The sequence below is a fragment of the Eutrema salsugineum genome, unplaced genomic scaffold (assembly GCF_000478725.1).
Source record: "Eutrema salsugineum unplaced genomic scaffold, Eutsalg1_0 scaffold_2, whole genome shotgun sequence".
In the NCBI taxonomy this organism is placed as follows: domain Eukaryota; kingdom Viridiplantae; phylum Streptophyta; class Magnoliopsida; order Brassicales; family Brassicaceae; genus Eutrema; species Eutrema salsugineum.
Window position 1 is genome coordinate 14,042,329 of NW_006256829.1, and position 19,449 is coordinate 14,061,777.

Genomic DNA, 19,449 nt, shown 5'->3' on the forward strand with positions numbered 1-19,449 from the left:
ATCCAATTTCTGATGGGGTTGAATGACAGCTTCGCTAACATCAGGGGTCATATACTGAACATGAGGCCTCGTCTTGGACTATCTGAAATCTACAATATGTTGGATCAGGATGACAGTCAACGTGTGGTTGGTCAGGGTAATAAATTCTCTGGTTACTTTTCAAGTTCAAGACTCAAGTTCAACTGATCCTTCTCAAATCTTCTTGGCTCACGGTAATTTCAAGAAACCAAAGTATTCACACAGCAACTAGATTGGACACACTGTTGATCGCTGCTATAAGATACACGGCTTTCCTCCTGGTCATCCTAAGGCCAAGCCTTCACACACGGTTGGCTCTATAAACGTTGCATCTCTTGGTAGTGTTCCACAATTTTCTCAAGAGCCACAGATGGATACTTCTAAGGACAGTTTCGAGACTATGACTAAGGACCAGATACAAACAATGATCTCCTACCTCAGTGTCAAGCTTCACATCCTGGTGTTACGCCTTCATCTGTCGGTACTTGTGCTTCACCTTCAACTTCTGCACCTGTTATCTCCTTGGTAACAGGTACATTTCTGGATTTCTCCAATCATAAATATTATGACATGCTTATTTTCTCTATATCTACAGCACTAGAAGTGTTTCTTAGAGCTTGGGTAATAGATTCAAGGGCAACTCATCATGTTACACATTATAAAGACTTATTTACCACCTTTAGATCCCTAGATAGTACCTTCGTCACTTTCCCTAATGGATATACAATTAAAATAGTGGGCATAGGATTCATTCTTGGGTGATGCTATTTCTTTGCATAGTGTGCTGTATATTCCAGAATTTAAATTCAATTTTCTGAGTGTCAGTAAATTCTAAAGTTAGTTTTACTGCTGATGCATGTTTCATTCAGGCAATTACTCGGGATTGATGATTGGTCAAGGTAGTCAAATGAGAAATATCTATGTTCTGAATTTCAATTCTGCAAATGATAAGATGTCTTTAGCAAATGTTTCAGGTATTTCTACTTCTTATACTAGTTTGCTTGTTGATTCTAAGACTTGGCATATGAGATTGGGTTATCCATCTCAGTTCAAGATAGATTTACGTACTTTCTGATGTATTGAACTTGAAAAAAAGAATAAAGATATTGAAAAGACTTCTAGCTGTTGCCATGTTTGTCAGCTTTTTAAACAGAAAAATCTCTCTTTTAAGTCTCAAAATAATATGTGTTCTCATCCATTTAAGTTACTTCATATCGATACATGGAGTCCTTTCTGTGTGCCAACTACTGATGGTTATAAATACTTTCTTACGATAGTAGATGACTATAGTAGAGCTACTTGGGTGTATCTTCTTCATGCTAAATCAGATGTCTTGTCTATATTTCATGCATTTACTCAAATGGTTGAAACTCAATATGCAACGAAAGTTACATCGGTTATATCAGATAATGCACATGAACTTAAATTCACTGAACTGTATACATCTAAAGGTATTGCATATCATTCCTGACCTGAAACACCTGAACAAAATTCTGTGGTAGAGAGAAAGCATCAGCCTCTATTGAATATTGCTAGAGCCCTTTTGTTTCAATCTCAGGTTCCATTAGAACTTTGGGGGGGGGGGGGGATTGTGTTCTTACGGTAGTGTTTCTCATTAATAGATTGTCATCTTTGGTTCTAGGTAATAAATCTCCTTTTGAGAAGCTTACGAATAAGATTCCTGAATCTTATAATCTGAAAAGCTTTGGTTGCCTATGTTATAACTTAACTTCTCCTAAAGGTCGAAACAAATTTGAACCTAGAGCTAGAGTCTGTGTTTTTCTAGGATATCCTAATGGTTACAAGGGGTATAAGCTACTAGATATATAAACACATTCAGTTTCTGTTTCAAGGCATATTATTTTTCATGAGGATATTTTTCCTTTTGTATCATCTACCATCGCAGATGATGCAAAATATTTATTTCCTTTATTACAGACTCCTGCTTCCATAGATGTTCATTTGCCTCATGTGCAAACATCGTCCGATGCACATCAATCTGATGTGTCATCATCTGAGACTTTTATTCCTTCTGGGTCTAAATCTCGAAGACAAACACATTTACCCAAATATTTGCAGGATTTTCATTGTTATAATAATACTCTTACTAAAGTAACAACTCCCTATCTCATCACAAACTATATTTCTTATTCCAATTTATCTGAGCTTTTTTGTGCCTTTCTTAATACACTCACAAACACTCCTATACCAGAGAAATATTTAAAAGCCAAGGATTTCAGGTATGTTGTGATGTTATGGGTGTTGAGGGTGCTATGGAACAGACTCACACTTGGTCGGTTTGTGAACTACCTCCAGAAAAAGTTGTTATCGGATGTAAGTGGGTTTATACGGTAAAGTATAATGCAGATGGTTGTATCGAAAGATACAAAGCCCGTTTGGTTGCAAAGGGTTTCACCCAACAAGAAGGTATAGATTTCCTTGACACATTCTCACCTGTTGCCAAACTTGCCACTGTGAAGTTTTTTTGGCGCTTGCTCTAAAGTTGAAGTGGCCACTTCATCATATTGACGTGTCAAATGCTTTCTTAAATGATGACTTGGATGAGAAAATCTACATGAAGCTTCCACCTGGATATGCTAAGCTTAAAGGGAAAACAGTTGCACCAAATTCAGTGTGCCGCCTTTGGAAGTCTATCTATGGTTTGAAGCAAGCTTCTAGGCAGTGATTCATCAAGTTTTCTACCACTTTAACTAACTTGGGATTTGAGAAATGCTACATTGATCATACACTATTCATTAAACAATGGCATGGCAAATTTCTTGCAATCCTTGTTTATGTTGATGACATAATGATAGTAAGTACTGATGATGAAGTGATAACACCGGATTTTGACCATTTTTATGGATCACTTTAATATCTTTTACATGTGTTTTTTACTCCATTTCCAAATGTTTTTAAAGGATTTCTATGTTTTCGGATTTTAAAAGACTTTTCAGGTAATTTGGGATAAAGAGGCACAAATTGGAACAAAAAGACTCTTTTGGATAATGCAGACCGTCAGAACTCTCATTGAGGGACAAATACCTTCTCACCGTCTGATCACCATCAAAATTGGACAACTTATAGAAGAATCAACCAGATTTCAAATGCACTTAGTTTAGAGACATTCCAACGGTTGGATCTCAAGATATTCCATTAGCCTCGGAGCCACACGAAGACGGCCAGCAAGTCACGCAACCGCGGCCAACAGCCCATTTCCCGCGGTCAGAAGCCTCCTGACCGCGGCCAGCCACCTAATCCCCGCGGTCATGTCACTCCCGACCGTGGCCATCAAGCTCCGAACTAAAGCCCATATTTCTGAAGCCCAAAGTCATTCTCAGCCTCAATTCCGGAACCCTAGAGACCATGGAGTATTGAAGACTATAAATACTTGTCATTTAGGTCGTTTTTAGACACCACCCTTTATAGTTTACAGAAACCCTTTCCTTTAGCCGTTTTTATGCGATTTTTGTAGAAGATTGTTCAAGTCCGAGTTCTTCAATAGAGAAGCTTTCTTCATCTCTTTTCTTTACTGTTTTTCATTACTTTTATTAAAACCAATGATGATGTCGACCTCAGCCATGTCTGAGTAGATCCCGAGTTGGGCTTAGGGTTCCCGAAAGGGGCTCTCATAATCGATTAAGACATCTAGGTTTATAGATCTGAGATTTCGATCTGTTCTCTGTTTATTCTTGTTCTTATTGCATGTATGCTTCATTGATCACCTAGTATCTGATCTAGATAATTAGTGTTGTGAAAGTTTTCATTAAGTATCAGCCCTAGAATGAAACAGGCGATTTTTCCGTAGGAGTGGAAACCTACCTGCGGCGAGATCGTGAGTATTGACGAGTCTTGTGCAGCTCTTGTGTTCTCTCCCTTCCAGGGCCAGAGTGGAAACCTACTGGTCAGGGTTGCGAGAAACAGTTGGTTATGATCACGACAGTGACGTAATCATACCGCCGTACTCTAGCTCTAGAACCACCTATATATCGATATCCGTCAATCCCAATCTATCTACCCTAGTGTCAAAACCGATTATGATCCCTTAGAGTTCCCGAAAGCTCAGTGTTTTTAGTCATAATTTACAAACCAATCGATTTTTATTTGCTTATTTAGATCTGCATTTCAATAGCTTTAGTTCAATATTTTACTTGTTTTACTTGCTTTCCATTCAATTTTTCTACTTGCTTTCTAGGATATATTCATTTGCTTTCTTTTGTTTTAGTTTAATTCGTGACAAACAACCAACCTTTAAAAATCAATCTAGTCTAGACATAAAGTTAAAAACCGTAGAAGAATACCAGGCACACAAATCTCTGTGGATTCGATCCCTAAATACTACAACTGGTTAGGTGTGCACTTGCGGCTTTCATTTGTTTTGTTAAGGGTAAAACTTGTTCCCTCACGCAGTTGACACGACATCAAGTTTTTGGCGCCGTTGTCGGGGATTTGTTTGCTGCCTTTTGCTATTTTTCTTGTTTTAACTTCTGTTCTAGACACCTGATCTCTAGTTCTTTCTTAAAGTTTTGCTGAATTATCTTTCCCTTCTTTTTTTTTTCTCTGAATTGCATGAATACCAGGCGCAGACCTGTAGAAGACATTCCAATTCTAGACGAGATAGACAAACACAAAAGAGAACTTCGAAGACTTAGACAAACGCAAGGAATGGCCAACGACGACCAGCCTGGAGATCCTATTAATCGAGCTTTAAATATGGACCAAGATGGGTCCGAACATGGAGAAAATGAAGAGAATGATCACAGAGGAGGTGATCATTCTCGACAAGATGGAGAGGAGGATGAGGTTCCTCCGAGAAACCACCAGAACCGCGAGAGAGAAGAATATGAAGACCTTGATGCACCCATCAATGCAGCCGATGGTGACCACCAAGGAATGCAGCCGAATGGGCGCGTTAACCGTCCTGTACAGCCAGCAAATCAACACTGAAGACAAGGCAGGAACCATCGCATAGCTGATTTTGATGACCTACTCAAAATTTTCAGAACCTATCTGCAATTCAAGTTCCATTTCCGAACCGGAATGAGTTTGAAGTCAAGCCTCATATCATCTCATTGGTGAAGCAAAACCAATTCCATGGAGTTCCTTCTGAACACCCAATGGACCATATCGAGCTCTTTGAAGAAATCTGCAGCATGATGAGAACAAACCAAGTTCCAGCAGACTATTTAAAGTGTAAGTTGTTCCCTTTTTCATTAGCAGACAAAGCTCACCGATGGTTGAAATCTTTGCTTGTAGGATCGATTACTAATTGGGAAGAATGTAAAACTGCTTTCCTGAACCACTTCTATACTAAGTCAATGTCGAACCAGTTGAGAACAAAGATCTCAAGCTTTCAACAAGGACCGACTAAACTTTCTATGAAGCCTGGGAACGTTTTAAGGAGTATGAACGTGATTGCCCTCACCATGGATTTCTTGGATCAAGCCTGCTAAGTACATTTTACAGATGTTTGCAACCAAAATACAAACTTTCACTTGATACAGCTAGCAATGGAGATTTTTGACAAAAGACGATATCCCAAGGAAGAGCCCTCATCGAAAATTTGGCTCAAGCCAATAGCAATGATTGTCCTGAGTACGATCGATCGACGAAGCAAACCGGAACAGACAACAAGGAGATAACCGAGTTGAAGAACATCATGAGCCAGCTTCTGAAGAGCAACAATCGCCCAGTCCATGCTTGTGAGACCAAAAATGACGCAGAAGATGAAGGACCTAGTGATATTGATCACATTAATCAAGCCTTTCAAGAAGAAGATGTGAACTATATAGGAGCGCTAGTACCATATCAAAATCGCTTCAACAATGGCTTCAACAACAACTTTCGGAATGCAAATTACAACAATCTCTCTTACCGTAATCCAAATGTGGAGAATCCTCAAGATCAGTACTACCCACCTCAGCAGAAATCCTTCCAAAACAAGTTCCAAGGTGGGAACTTCGGAGGAACAGGACCATATCAACCGCGACAGCCATATAACTACCCAGGTACGAGTTTTAACAATCAATTTGTACAACAGCAGGGAGTCACGACGAACCAGCTAGCTTCACAAATATGTAGACTTGAACAGTCCATTCAACAGCTCGTTATAACGAACGAAAAAAGCATCTAAAGACGTGCGTGAAAGTTGACTGCATGTACAATGACTGAACGGGAAGTTTGAAGCTTTATCTTCGCATGCCAAAAAGCTAGACGTGCAAGTCGCCCAAACAGCCGACTCTATGAAGAGGCAAAGTGGAGTTCTTCCAGGAAGAGTTGAAGATAACCCTAAGAGGTTTTGCAACGCCATAACCACATTGCCTGAAGAAGAGGCCAGAACCGATGAAAAGAAAGAAGAAACCCCAATCTTTGTACCACTGTACAAGGATGTCGATGCGAAGCAGTCACCATTTAAGGTACCTGAACGATCACCGTTTCAAAGGCTTACAAAAGCCGACGATCCGGGACGTTTTGTTTTTGAATGTTTCATTTCAGGAATCAAATTTGCAGACTGCCTGTGCGATTCCGGAGCCAATGTCAACATCATGTCAAAGACATTTGCCGAAAATTGGGCATAAAAACCTTAAGGACATCGACGGTTAAAGTTATTTTTGGAGATTCAACTCAAAAAGATACTGAAGGGGCGATTCATGATCTACAAGTTCTAGTGGGAGACAAGATTGTTCCAGCAGATTTCCAAGTCCTGGAGATGGATAAAGACAAGGAGAGGCCACTCATTTTCGGGAGACCATTCCTAGCTACCGTAGGAGCAGTAATCAATCACGCAAACCGGCACGCTGTTTTCTTCAATGTGGATCGCAGAAGGTACTACCCGACTATCCTAGATGATTTTCCAAGCAAAGGAAACATGCCAAAAAAGAAAGAAAAAGAGAAGCCGAAAGCTTTTGCAAAGATCAAGATCATCATTCCACCGGATGCAACAGAAACTAGTGAGGACCAAATCCATGAGCTGATCGAAAATACAAAAAGGGTTTTAAACAATGTTAAAGTCCGAAAGAAGAGTAAAAAGATGGCTCCTCAGGAAGAAGAAGTAAAACCTCCAGCGACCGGAAATGATAAGGGCACATCAAGTGGAGTGCCATTCAAATCAGCATGATCCTTCATGCCTACGTCGAGCTAAACGACTTAAAACAAAAGTGCTTAATGGGAGGCAACCCATTTAGGTACTCTTTCTTTTAGTTTCCTTTTCCTTTTTACAATTTATGCTTTCTTTTTCTTTTTAGTTTCAGGTATTTTATATAACAAAAACACACAAAAAACCAGAAAATTAGAAAAACCAAGAAGAAAGGATAGGTTTTTAGCTGCTCGGCCCAGCAAAGACCAGAAAGATGGACAAAGGCCGCAGGAGAAGGAGCCGCGGTCGCGACCGACCTACCCGCGGCCAAGGGTGTATCGACCGCGGCACCGTGAATGTGACCGCGGCCGAGCCCTCAATCACCGCGGTCGCGCGTCTCCTGACCGCGACTGTTGGTCGTTGAGGTGACGACGCGGATTTCCGCCGCTTTTCGAAGTTTCCGGGTGCTACCTGGTGTTTTCCGGTGTTTCCCGGTGTTTCCCGGTGTTTCCCGGTGTTACCTGGTGTTTCCCGGTGATTTCTGGTGATTCCCGGTGATTCCCGGAGCATTCCCGGTAAAGCCCGTTAAGATTTTCCGTAAGTTTTAAATTCGTTTGCGTGCAAGACAAGAAAGGTAAGTTCCCAGAAATTTTCCGTTTTTGCTACAAAAACGCTTTTTAAAGAAAAAAAATGCACTTTTTGGATCAAAACTCCTTCTTCTCTTCTCTTCCAAAAGGTTTGGAGATTTAGGAGATAGAACACCTTTTTCAATTCTTAAGCTTTTTAAGAGATTCTTGGCCCAAACCTCACTCTTTTTCAAAGCTGATTTCAATTCTGCCATCAAAACTCTCTTTCCAGCAAGAAAAATGGAACAAACCAGATCCCGAAGAAGCCGTCGCACTGGTGACAACTCTGAGGACATTCCCGACGATGCCACTCTAGGAGAGTACATCCTGAACCAAGCCAGACCGAGAAGAAGAAACTATGTGATGAGATTACTCCAGCACTCAAGAGAAACACGAGCAGCTCCTGAGCCACTACAGATTCGATACATTGGCAGGGAGATAAACCCGAGAGTGGACTATGCAAGACGTTTCAAGAAGCTGAACATCAAACCTACACCTTGCATTGATTATCATACACTTGAGATGCTTGGAATCAGAGAGGATGTGATATGGTACATCGATGCACTTAAGCTGAGACCCTACATGGAGCTGAACCTTCCGACTTATCCTGAGCTAGTCCGCGAGTTCTTAGCAACTATTACACTCCACCACACAAAGAGGAGGAACCCCAGAGCATCAGATGGCATCTTGTCATTCTCTATCCGCGGACAGCCTTACTCGTTCACCATTTCTGAGCTTTGCGAAGCTCTTAAGCTTCCATACACCGATGGCATTTACCTTGAAGATGAACCCGATTTTAACTTGTGGAGAGAGATGGGTTATGGAGTCTATGATAGCGGGAGATCCAAGTCAGCCCTTCTTACTCATCCTGCAGTGAGAGTTGTGCACAAACTCTTAGCACACACGATTTTCTCTAGAGCCAACATGGGATGTGTTTTGAAGACCGAGCTCATTACACTTCAGATGCCGTTTATGGACGATCCACGACTTGCCTGCTTTGTCTGGATCATAGCACAGAACATGGTAAAGGTGAAGCATGATTTACATGGTTGCGAGGACGCTACTCTAGCTTACGAGAGTGCTATTACAGAGATACTACAGGCTGTAAAATTCGATTTTTCATCTGATGATCCACTTCCCGATGTCTGGTATGACCTACTTTATCTCTCTCGCGATCACACTATCTCTCGTGCCGCTTTCGATCCAGACAGGTTTGGTTACAAATATTGCACTGGCACTGAGGAGCACCGAGTCAGCTTGCCTTCACCATCAGTTCCGAGATTGTGTAACGGAGGACGTCCACGACGGACTGCCATCTTGACCTCGTCTACCATTCACCATTGGCCAATACATAGTGGCCAAGGTAGTGGCCAAGGCAAAGCGTGATGCAGCTGCGGCCCGCGTTCACTTTCAGCCATCTCTTTCGACTGACCACACCTCATAATCTACATCATCGCACACACACTCTGATCTGGAGCGCAAAGTTGAGAGACAGGGACGACGCTTTGAGCGCGTTGTCACCTTCCTACAGGAGCAGCACCAGTTCGCAGCAGACACATCGGATGATAAGTGATTGATCAGCACTTCACTACCATCACGGTTCTATCATAATTTTCTTTTCTTTTATCTTATTTTATTTCGCTTTTATTCACCATCTTCTCACCAACTTTTTCACACTGGGGACAGTGTGATTTAAGTCTGGGGGAGGATGCCTATCCGTACTAATCATTTTCTTGTTTTTGCTTTTAAATTTCAAATACTTTTTAAATTTTAATATGTAACCTATTCGACATTAAGTATATTTTGAGGAATGTTTGACGCAAAACTATGATGATTTAGACCTGCACACTTCTACACTATGCATGATAGCTCATTTGTGGTTAGCACTAGACTAGGCGGTAGCTAGAGTACTTGCACTACGAACTCCCACCAGAGGACTTCTATTCATGGAGATTCTTTCTGACAGGATATACTAGCTCATTTTATTTGACCTTAATATTGATTTCTAATTTTCTTATCATTGATTTTAGGCAAGCATCGATATACACATCTAGGACGTCTTTTACCCTCACTTTTACCAGTCTTTGTCGTCCTAGATGACCAGTTTATCTTCATCTGGTACCATACCCTAAACCCAAAACCCTTGTTTTCAATCCTCATGCATTCTCTCTTTAGTTTATATCAGCAGATATGTGCAAAAACGTCGGAGAGAAGAGGAGTGACGCAGTTTTCAGTCACTCACAAAGGAGACTGAATGGAATTGGGAAGGAAGAGTATCAGAAACCTCATGAAGCTTTACAAGACAGATATTAACTGGTAATTTCGTGCTCTCTAAGACTCTACATCTAAAGGTGTTACCTTTCTTCAAAAAAAAAAAAAAAAAAAACGAATGAAAAGAGAGAGGGAAACAAAAAGCCTAATGAGTCTTAGATTGTCGAAATTTGTGGAGCAAGAAGCATCTACTAAGCATTTATAGAGCTATGTATTTGAAAAAATTACAAAAATCTAAGTCTGGGGGAGTTAGGAGAGAACCTGAGGAAGAAGACCAGGAATATATGGCAAGAAAAAAGTGACTGAAAACTGTGGATACCAACAGCTTCACTCTCTCTTGCGGTTTTGCATAATATCTTGCATTCTCCAGATCTTCAGGTAACCCGTAAACACTTTAATCCTTACCCCTAGAATAACCTTTTTGACACCTAGCATAGCTTGCCTTGCCTAGACTTTCTTTGATGAGAACCACCGAGATTTTTAATGAATGTTAGGAGCTAGTTGACTGGAAATTAGAACTTAGTGCATAGATTTCCGCATGACGGATTAACAGACTAGTTATGCCTGTATTGCTAGTGAGAATTTTCTAGGCTATTCCCGATTGACGCATACTGATTGATATTGGTCTAGAAGTTTGGTTTCTGAGATTTTGTTTAGTTCCTGCGTTTTCAAACCTCTCGCCGAGATTTAGCCTTTGTTTTGTTTGAGGACAAACAAAAGACTAAGTCTGGGGGAGTTGATAACACCGGATTTTGACCATTTTTATGGATCACTTTAATATCTTTTACATGTGTTTTTTACTCCATTTCCAAATATTTTCAAAGGATTTTTCTATGTTTTCGGATTTTAAAAGACTTTTCAGGTAATTTGGGATAAAGAGGCACAAATTGGAACAAAAAGACTCTTTTGAATAAATGCAGACCGTCAAAACTCTCATGGAGGGACGAAGACCTTCTCACCGTCTGATCACCCTCAAAATTGGACAACTTATAGAAGAATCAACCAGCTTTCAAATTCACTTGGTTTGAAGACATTCCAACGGTTGGATCTCAAGATATTCCATTAGCCCCTGAGCCACTCGAAGACGGCCAGCAAGTCACGCGACCGCGACCAACAGCCCATTTCCCGCGGTCAGAAGCCTCCCGACCGCGGCCAGCCACCTAATCCCTGCGGTCACATCACTCCCGACCGCGGCCATCAAGCTCCACACTAAAGCCCATATTTTTGAAGCCCAAAGTCATTCTCAGCCTCAATTCCGGAACCCTAGAGACCATGGAGTATTGAAGACTATAAATACTTGTCATTTAGGTCGTTTTTAGACACCACCCTTTATACTTTACAGAAACCCTTTCCTTTAGCCGTTTTTATGCGATTTTTGTAGAAGATTGTTCAAGTCCGAGTTCTTCAATAGAGAAGCTTTCTTCATCTCTTTTCTTTACTGTTTTTCATTACTTTTATTAAAACCAATGATGATGTCGACCTCAGCCATGTCTGAGTAGATCCCGAGTTAGGCTTAGGGTTCCCAAAAGGGGCTCTCATAATCGATTAAGACATCTAGGTTTATAGATCTGGGATTTCGACCTGTTCTCTGTTTATTCTTGTTCTTATTGCATGTATGCTTGATTGATCACCTAGTATCTGATCTAGATAGTTAGTGTTGCGAAAGTTTTCATTAAGTATCAGTCCTAGAATGAAACAGACAATTTTTCCGAAGAAGTGGAAACCTACCTGCGGCGAGATCGTGAGTATTGACGAGTCTTGTGCAGCTCTTGTGTTCTCTCCCTTCCAGGGCCAGAGTGGAAACCTACTGGTCAGGGTTACAAGAAGCAGTTGGTTATGATCACGACAGGGACGTAGTTATACCGCCGTACTCTAGATCTAGAACCACCTATATATCGATATCCGTCAATCCCAATCTATCTACCCTAGTGTCAAAACCGATTATGATCCCTTAGAGTTCCCGAAAGCTCAGCGTTTTTAGTCATAGTTTACAAACCAATCGATTTTTATTTGCTTATTTAGATCTGCATTTCAATTACTTTAGTTCGATATTTTACTTGCTTTCCATTCGATTTTTCTACTTGCTTTCTAGGATAGATTCATTTGCTTTCTTTTGTTTTAGTATAATTCGTGACAAACAACCAACCTTTAAAAACCAATCTAGTCTAGACATAAAGTTAAAAACCGTAGAAGAATACCAGGCACACAAATCTCTGTAGATTCGATCCCTAAATACTACAACTGATTAGCTGTGCACTTGTGGCTTTTATTTGTTTTGTTAAGGGTAAAACTTGTTCCCTCACGCAGTTGACACGACATCATGAAGCTGTGATTGTGTTAAAGCATCAATTAGAGTCCCATTTCAAGTTGAGAGATCTCGGTTCTCCTAAGTTCTTTCTCAGGCTTGAGATTGCAAGATCTCATGACGGCATCTTAGTCAGTCAAATGAAGTATTGTTTGGATCTTCTTGGTTCTAATGGTTTTTTCAGGTTGTAAACTATCTGTTATTCCTATGGAGCCAAATCAGATGCTTCGTAAAGATGAAGATGTGGTTATTGAAAATCCCAAATATCGCAAACTAGTTGGCAAACTCCAGTACTTGACGATCACTAGGCCAGACATATATGTTTTGCTGTTTTAAAATTAGCACAATACTCATCAGGCCCTCAAGTTCCACATTTAAAGGTTGTTCACAAAGTATTTCGGTATCTCAAAGGAACAATGGGACATGGCCTTTTTTATGCCGCGGATGCAAAATTAGATCTTTGAAGTTATTTTGACTCAGACTAGGGAGCATGTTTGGATACACGAAGATCTGTTACTGGATACAATGTTTTTTGGTGATTCATTGATCATTTGGAAATCAAAGAAGCAATCGGTTGTCTCTATGAGCACAGCAGAAGCTGAGTACCGTGCAATGGCTATGGCTGCCAAAAAGATGATTTGGTTATCCTATTTACTTCAAGATTTCCGAGTACCGTTTACTCCTCCTGCTTTTTTTTTATACAGACAATACTTCAACTATGGGTATTGCAAACAATCATGTGTTTCATGAATGGACGAAACACATTGAATTTGGCTGTCACAAGGTTTGGAAATATATTGATTCTGGATTCCTGAAAAACATGTATGTGAAGACTGATCAGCAACTTGCAGATATGCTGACTAAATATGTGGTTTCAGCTAAAATTTCATGACAACATTGACAAGATGGAGCTTATCAATATTTTTCCAGCTCTATCTTGAAGATGAATATCAATTGTGTAGACTCGGTTCAATTGTATAATTGTTAATACCTATTAAATTATATTGGTTTAGTTTTTCTTAGTGTTAGTTTAGTATATAATACCATACATATATATATTTAATAGAGCCAAAATATTTTTTTATTGAAGACAAATATATTTAATAGAACTATATATATTATATTTAGTATAAGGATAACTAATATTATTGTTAACAATTTACACTAATTATCTTTTATTGGAATCAGTTGCTCCCAACTCATTGTACATACATAGATTAAGAAAACTGTAAATAACAGAATACTTTTTTCATTGTTTCCATGGATTCTCTTCCTCCAACAACTATGTGTTATTTTTTTTTTTAAATAGCAGAGATTAAACAAAAACAGAACTAATTACTAAACGTAACCTTTATATTACAATTTTTTTTTTCTATTTAAGATGGACACAAATCTAATTTCACTAGATTAATAAAAAAAAATACGATGTCTATAGTTCTTCAAATGCTACAAAATAATTGGAGGAAAATATTAAGAGTAAAGTAGTGTTATTCAAGTTCTTAAACTGTGGTTTGCTTTTCATATTGACAAAACCATTGGTTCCAATTCATTTGACAGCTTCCGCTTTGTATTTTTATATAAAAATCAAGTAGCCATTGTTAAAGAACATCGTACCAATATGATTCAGAGTTCTTATGATTTTACCAAACTTAACCACTATATTCCACTACTGTCCTCATGGTCGCTTCGTCCAGATTTACACGTTACATGGTACATTCGACCAGTTCAAAAAATTGAGTGTTCGTTCACGCATTTACGGTCAAATCAAGTTAACCATGTAATCATATCTTGATCAAATAACGCAAAATATATTCGATTGTAATTTTGTAATAAAAACTCATTTTGAATCATTTCAATTTGAGGAGTCATATAATCTAAATTGATGATTGCTGTTATGTTAATTTCAAGTTTATCAGTATCATTTACGCCTTTAGCAAATAAAATTAAGGGGGTTATTAGGAGTTAGATTTATGAAGATTTTAGTTGATTTTAAAAATCATGAGATTTGTCAAATTTTTAAGAGTTTTGTTGGATTTATAAAATTTAGAGAGAGTTCTATGAATTTAAACAATCTATTAATTTTTTTTTAATATAACAGATTTTGAGAATCTAAAGGATATAGGTAGTATATTTATGAATTAAATTATAAAAAATCATTATACCAATAACACTAGATTATAACAGAATCATAGAATCATTAAAATACAAACTTTTTGAATAACAATGAATTTTAATTAAATTATAAAAATCATCATATCAATAACAACTGATTTTTATAATCTCTAAATAAATAACAGAGAGAAATCTATTAAGAATGTAAAAATCCACAAACCAATAACTATAGAATCTTAAAATCTAAAAATCTTTATAAATCAACTTTCCAATAACAAGAAGTTTTACACATCAATTTCTGTTTGTTAAAACTTAAAAACCAATTTGCTTTATAAGTTATCCGTAATTTATTCGTATGTTCTTTTTCTAAGCCACGATTTGCATACAAGATTTCACTAATCACACCAAAAATATACATCACACCAAAAATATTCATCACACCAAAAATATACATCACAACGTTTGATGATTGCATCTAGTACCATTACAAATAAGCTTTTTCACAGGCAATAAAAATTCCAATTTATATAAAGTCCCCGAATCCAAACATGCAAGTATCCTAACGAAACAGCTTTTAGCTTCAATGAAATCAAATTTATAGACAGAGAGTCAGAAATCTCGTGTAGAAAATCGACGCTCATCGCGTCTACAAAACGCTAGCGTTTCGATGTAATTTCGATTTCATCAATCTCAATTAAGCTTACATTTGTGGTTTTGAATCATGTAAATTTAAGGATCATCTTAACCGAGAATATATACAAATCACTAATTGTCCTGATAGCTGTAAAGTTAATTTCAAGGTTATCAACATCATTACGTTTTAGCTAATTTAATTCAGATGATTTCTACAGTAAGCTTAGATTTGTGAGGGCAGATTCAGAAGCTAAACTGTTGTAACATCGCTGATGCACATAGCATCTCTCAGATCAAGTGTTGGATTATAAAATTGCTTCATCATTATCACCATCTAAATGCATCTTCACGATAACTCTAAATTGATTAAAAAAAAGAAAATCAAACTTTTAAAAGCAATCGAGAGGATAAAAAAGGAGATCACTCAGTGGTGGCTAGTGATTTTAGGTTCGATTCTGCCAGCAGTTCTCTTCAGCTGAACTCAGAAGAGGGAGCTGTGTATCCTCATCGTGATCTCCATAACTCAATTCATCAAAACTTAAAACCAATTCAAAATTAAATCAAAATTTCCCGTGAAAATCAAATTATTGAAAAAACAAAAACGCATTTTCAAGATTCAAAAAACCACAAGAATGAAGAATTGATTGGAAAAAAAAAGAGAAGGCTCAGTTCAGCGGGATTATCGACACAGAAACGAATCTCCAATAAAGGAAGAAACGCCTAATTCCGGTCTGTTGAGCTTGAAATTTCCGAGTCGTCACTGCCTTATTAAAATCGATTATCGAGAAAAACTTAACAATCATAAAGAAAGAACGATGAAAACCAGAGAAAGTTTCGCGAAAGAGAAAACCCTAGAAGCCTAGATGCATTTGATGAGTCACCTCAAGGCGATTGCTAAATACTTATAGTGAACGTAATTAGGGTTTAGCTAGGTCTTGGATGGAGTTTTGTGTAGGCCCATTTTCGGCCCGTTAGATTTTTCCTCTATGTGCTGCTTTAAATTCGGATCGATTTAATTTGGTTCTTTTCGAATGATTTTGGTTTAATTTGGTTATTTTCGGTTTGGCTTCGGATTAAAAATACATTCGGTTATGTGTCTCTTTTGTATTTGCTCCTTTTCCTTTGTTTGTTTTTTTTTTCTAACTTACGGGCGATGGAAGCATTGCGAGCTACTTACGGAGACTCTTCATCGGACTCCGATACCGACGATTTTACCCCGCCGAGTTCCGTCGCTGCAAATTCCGGCGAGAAATCAACCTCTGTGGAGCACGAGAGGGAGCCGATAACCCTACCTCCTCCACCGCTTTCGCTTCTAGATTCCATTGGATCCACAGGTGATGATACTCACTGATTGTTTACTCTGATTGTTGATTCATACGATTCGCTCTCATCACGTTTCTGAAAAATCTCTTTGAGCTTAGAAGGTTCGCTAGATTTCTTCGCAACAGAGCCTGGGGTTCGAGTAAGGAACTTCCCTCATGTCGATGGCAATTACGCCTTGCACGTTTACATCCCTGGTAATCGCATTTTTCAGAAATCCAAACCTATACTCGAGAATTTATTTGATGAATCATTGAATTGTATGTATCACTTGTCTTGATTTTAGTTTCTATACCTCTATTGCCCAAGAAGGAGATTGTCTGTTTTCTAAAGAGGGTTGCATCGGCTGTTCCTAATCTTCATTTGGTGGAAGCTGATGTTCCACTTAGCATCCTGTGCAAGGATGATCAGAAGCTTGAGCGTGCCTTGGGGAGAGAGTTTCACATAAGCTTGGGAAGAAGCGTTCCTCTACGTGTTCATCAGATTAACTCAGTTGTTTCTTTGCTTAGACAGAAGCTTCAGTTTCACAAAAGGTAAAGATAATTTTTTCTTGTCTACCCATATGAACCAACCACTGTATATGATTGGATTTGTGAATTGTTTTCTTGACAGATACTGGATCGATTTTAACAAGTGGGAAGTCTTTGTGAATGACGACTGTACTCGCTCTTTCCTCTCTTTGGAAATCACCACTTCTGGACTATCTGAGGTTTGCTGTACAACAAGATTTTTCCTTGAGTGGTAGCTTTTTGCATACTCAAGCTTTACTTATTCTCATATGTTTTAATTCAGATATGTAAGCAAATTGATGCTGTTAATGAAGTTTACAAGCTTCACAATCTGCCAGAGTTCTACAAGGTTCCATTTGCTTTTCTATATAGTTCTTTACAGCTTCTAGTAAGCTTGATAGTGTTTACTATTCACCAACACTTAAAACATCGTGTTTGCTTCAACTTTTAACTTCAGGATCCGCGACCGCATATATCCTTGGTCTGGGCGTTGGGTGATATTAGAGCTTCTCTAAAGGGAGCTGTTGACAGAGAACTGAGTAAGCTTAGAGCTGGTGGTTGCTTGCAGAATCGTATCTTCACCACTAAGTTTTGTGGGATCGAATGTAAGATAGGAAACAAAACACACAAGATATGTAAACTTCCAGATGAATAAATAAAATCTCGATTTCTCCGTGGTCGAAAACCTTTCAGGTATGCACTTGTAACAACAATAAATAAACATCCAGATGAGTTTCTCTGTTTATCCTAAATCCATAATAATATCATTCATAATGACAATGGTGGTTTCTGGAAAATGCAACAACCGGTCCTTGTTATTGGGAAAAGATAGATATTGATCTTGCTTTTATATTACAAATCATCTCCATGGAATAATCTTTACTGAAATAAATCGCCAGATTTTCTGTAACATGGAGTCCAAGAATTGATCGAGCATGCCAATAGGCTTCTCAAGCAACCTCATCAAACCTGGGGTGGTAGCAGCGAGGATGGACGTGATGAGAATGCAGTAAAGCTTGACATGATCAGGCGCAATGCTGGTCATGGCTGTGTTGTGCGAGAAGTACATAGCCATCATACAGACCTGAAGCTGGAACCGCAATGGGAACCCGAGGGTGAGAATGTTGAGCATAGAAAGTGAAACTGCAAACCCAATCGTGTTAAAGAACACAAACAAAGTGAAAGCAACTCCATTAAAGGTCCCCATGATAGATTGCCCTGCTATATGAGCTTGTTGATATGTTGTGTTCACGTTCGTTGTGTTCTGGGAAACAGCAGGTATGTGGCTATCTTGCCATGTTCCACCTGGTGGAGTCAGGCTGGCTTGAAACGTGGCTGTGGCTACTAGTGAAGCCACCACCAGTAACGCGCTACGTGCTTCTGATGGTGAGTCTCTGTGCTTTTTGAAAGTGAAGTACTTAACGAGATCTTTGTGGCTTTGTGACTCCGCTTGGCATGTGGAAGTTGAAGTGGTTCTCTCGACATTTGTTGTACCGACCTCTCTCCCTCTTTGAGCCCCTGATTCGATGAGTTTCTCGTAGATTTCTCTATCGCCAGCTTCGCTAGGAAACATAACCAGCAAATCCAGTGCAGAGAGACCCATCTTGTTCATAGCATTCACCTCAAATGTTCTTGACTCTTCTGGTATTGCCTGAACCAACACTTCAATCACCTGTAAGGTAAAGATAAACAGATTATGATTCTACACTAAGAGAACTATTTAACCACAAAACAACATAATTCTTCTTACCTGGCGATTTTTTCTCCAGGTCGCTAGATGAAGAGCTGTGTTACCCTTTTCATCTTTCTTGTACAACACGTCAATTCGATTCTTCTCCGTGATCAACTCAACAATGGCTATAACTGCACCGATCTCTTGGTGCAGAACACCAAGATGCAAAGCAGTTTGACCTTGAACCGTCTCGTCTTCTAAGCAATCAACGCAGCTCGACACAATCTCTCTGATCACATCGGTTTTCCCTCTCATCGTCGCTACATGAAGTGGAGTCTTTCCATCTCTACCTTTTAGCCGGCAAAGCTTCTCATCAAGTCCCAAAATGGTCTTCACAGCCTCTACTTGACCAGCTGCTGCAGCCGCATGAAGAGGGCTGAAACCGTCTTTTTCCAAGTCAAATACAAAGCCTGACCGCTGCCGGAGAATTTTCCCGGCGACGGCATACTCTTCACGCCTGGGATTAAAAGAGTTATGGAGAGGATCAGGCACGATCTCCTTTGGTAAATGAGTTTCAAAAGCATCCATTTTGGTGATGATGCAGAAGAGAGATAGATAGGTTTATGATTTGAATATACAATGAAGGTGTGTAGTGTGTACCATTAAGACAATCGCTTGAAATTATTCTATTACAAAACTACCTTTGACATTTGACTTTGTGGCATATGAAAAATTCCTTAAATGAAACAGATGGTTACAAGTGTTCAGCGGTTTTGCATTTTATATCATTTGAATTGTATTAATTTGACCATCATTCATATATATGTGCAAATCCATATCAGCTTTAGACCAATAGAAACGAAATCACAACAATTTGAGTAATATGATAGTTTCTTGGGTATGAGAAT

At 38.9% G+C, this 19,449-nt stretch overlaps 2 protein-coding genes and 4 non-coding genes across 7 annotated transcripts; 1 reads left to right on the top strand and 5 right to left on the bottom strand.

Moving 5' to 3' along the window:
* Nucleotides 1-5,346: 5,346 nt before the first annotated feature.
* Nucleotides 5,347-5,451, bottom strand: LOC112086916. The gene has a single exon (XR_002899770.1). It is a non-coding gene; the product is annotated as a small nucleolar RNA R71 (small nucleolar RNA).
* A 9,826-nt stretch (nt 5,452-15,277) lies between these two features.
* LOC112086999 lies at nt 15,278-15,371 on the bottom strand. The gene has a single exon (XR_002899848.1). It is a non-coding gene; the product is annotated as a small nucleolar RNA snoR31 (small nucleolar RNA).
* Nucleotides 15,372-15,460: 89 nt separating this feature from the next.
* On the bottom strand, nt 15,461-15,558 carry LOC112087008. Its single transcript, XR_002899856.1, has one exon. It is a non-coding gene; the product is annotated as a small nucleolar RNA R30/Z108 (small nucleolar RNA).
* Nucleotides 15,559-15,699: 141 nt separating this feature from the next.
* On the bottom strand, nt 15,700-15,808 carry LOC112086988. The gene has a single exon (XR_002899837.1). It is a non-coding gene; the product is annotated as a small nucleolar RNA Z107/R87 (small nucleolar RNA).
* Nucleotides 15,809-16,156: 348 nt separating this feature from the next.
* LOC18018675 (U6 snRNA phosphodiesterase) lies at nt 16,157-17,649 on the top strand. 2 transcript variants are annotated; one of them, XM_006401943.2, is made up of 6 exons: nt 16,157-16,374; nt 16,462-16,557; nt 16,647-16,893; nt 16,973-17,069; nt 17,153-17,218; nt 17,327-17,649. In XM_006401943.2, exons 1-6 carry the CDS (start codon nt 16,194-16,196, stop codon nt 17,522-17,524), a joined length of 885 nt encoding a protein of 294 aa, XP_006402006.1. In that variant the 5' UTR covers nt 16,157-16,193; the 3' UTR covers nt 17,525-17,649. The 2 variants fall into 2 exon arrangements, with proteins under 2 accessions (XP_006402006.1, XP_024012392.1); XM_024156624.1 differs by having other exon boundaries at nt 16,188-16,374; nt 16,465-16,557; nt 17,327-17,545.
* A 79-nt stretch (nt 17,650-17,728) lies between these two features.
* On the bottom strand, nt 17,729-19,283 carry LOC18018676 (ankyrin repeat-containing protein BDA1). The gene is made up of 2 exons (XM_006401944.2): nt 18,620-19,283; nt 17,729-18,541 (listed from the first exon to the last, which is right to left on the bottom strand). The coding sequence occupies exons 1-2, from the start codon at nt 19,127-19,129 to the stop codon at nt 17,729-17,731; spliced, it is 1,323 nt and encodes a 440-aa protein (XP_006402007.1). The 5' UTR covers nt 19,130-19,283.
* Nucleotides 19,284-19,449: the final 166 nt, after the last annotated feature.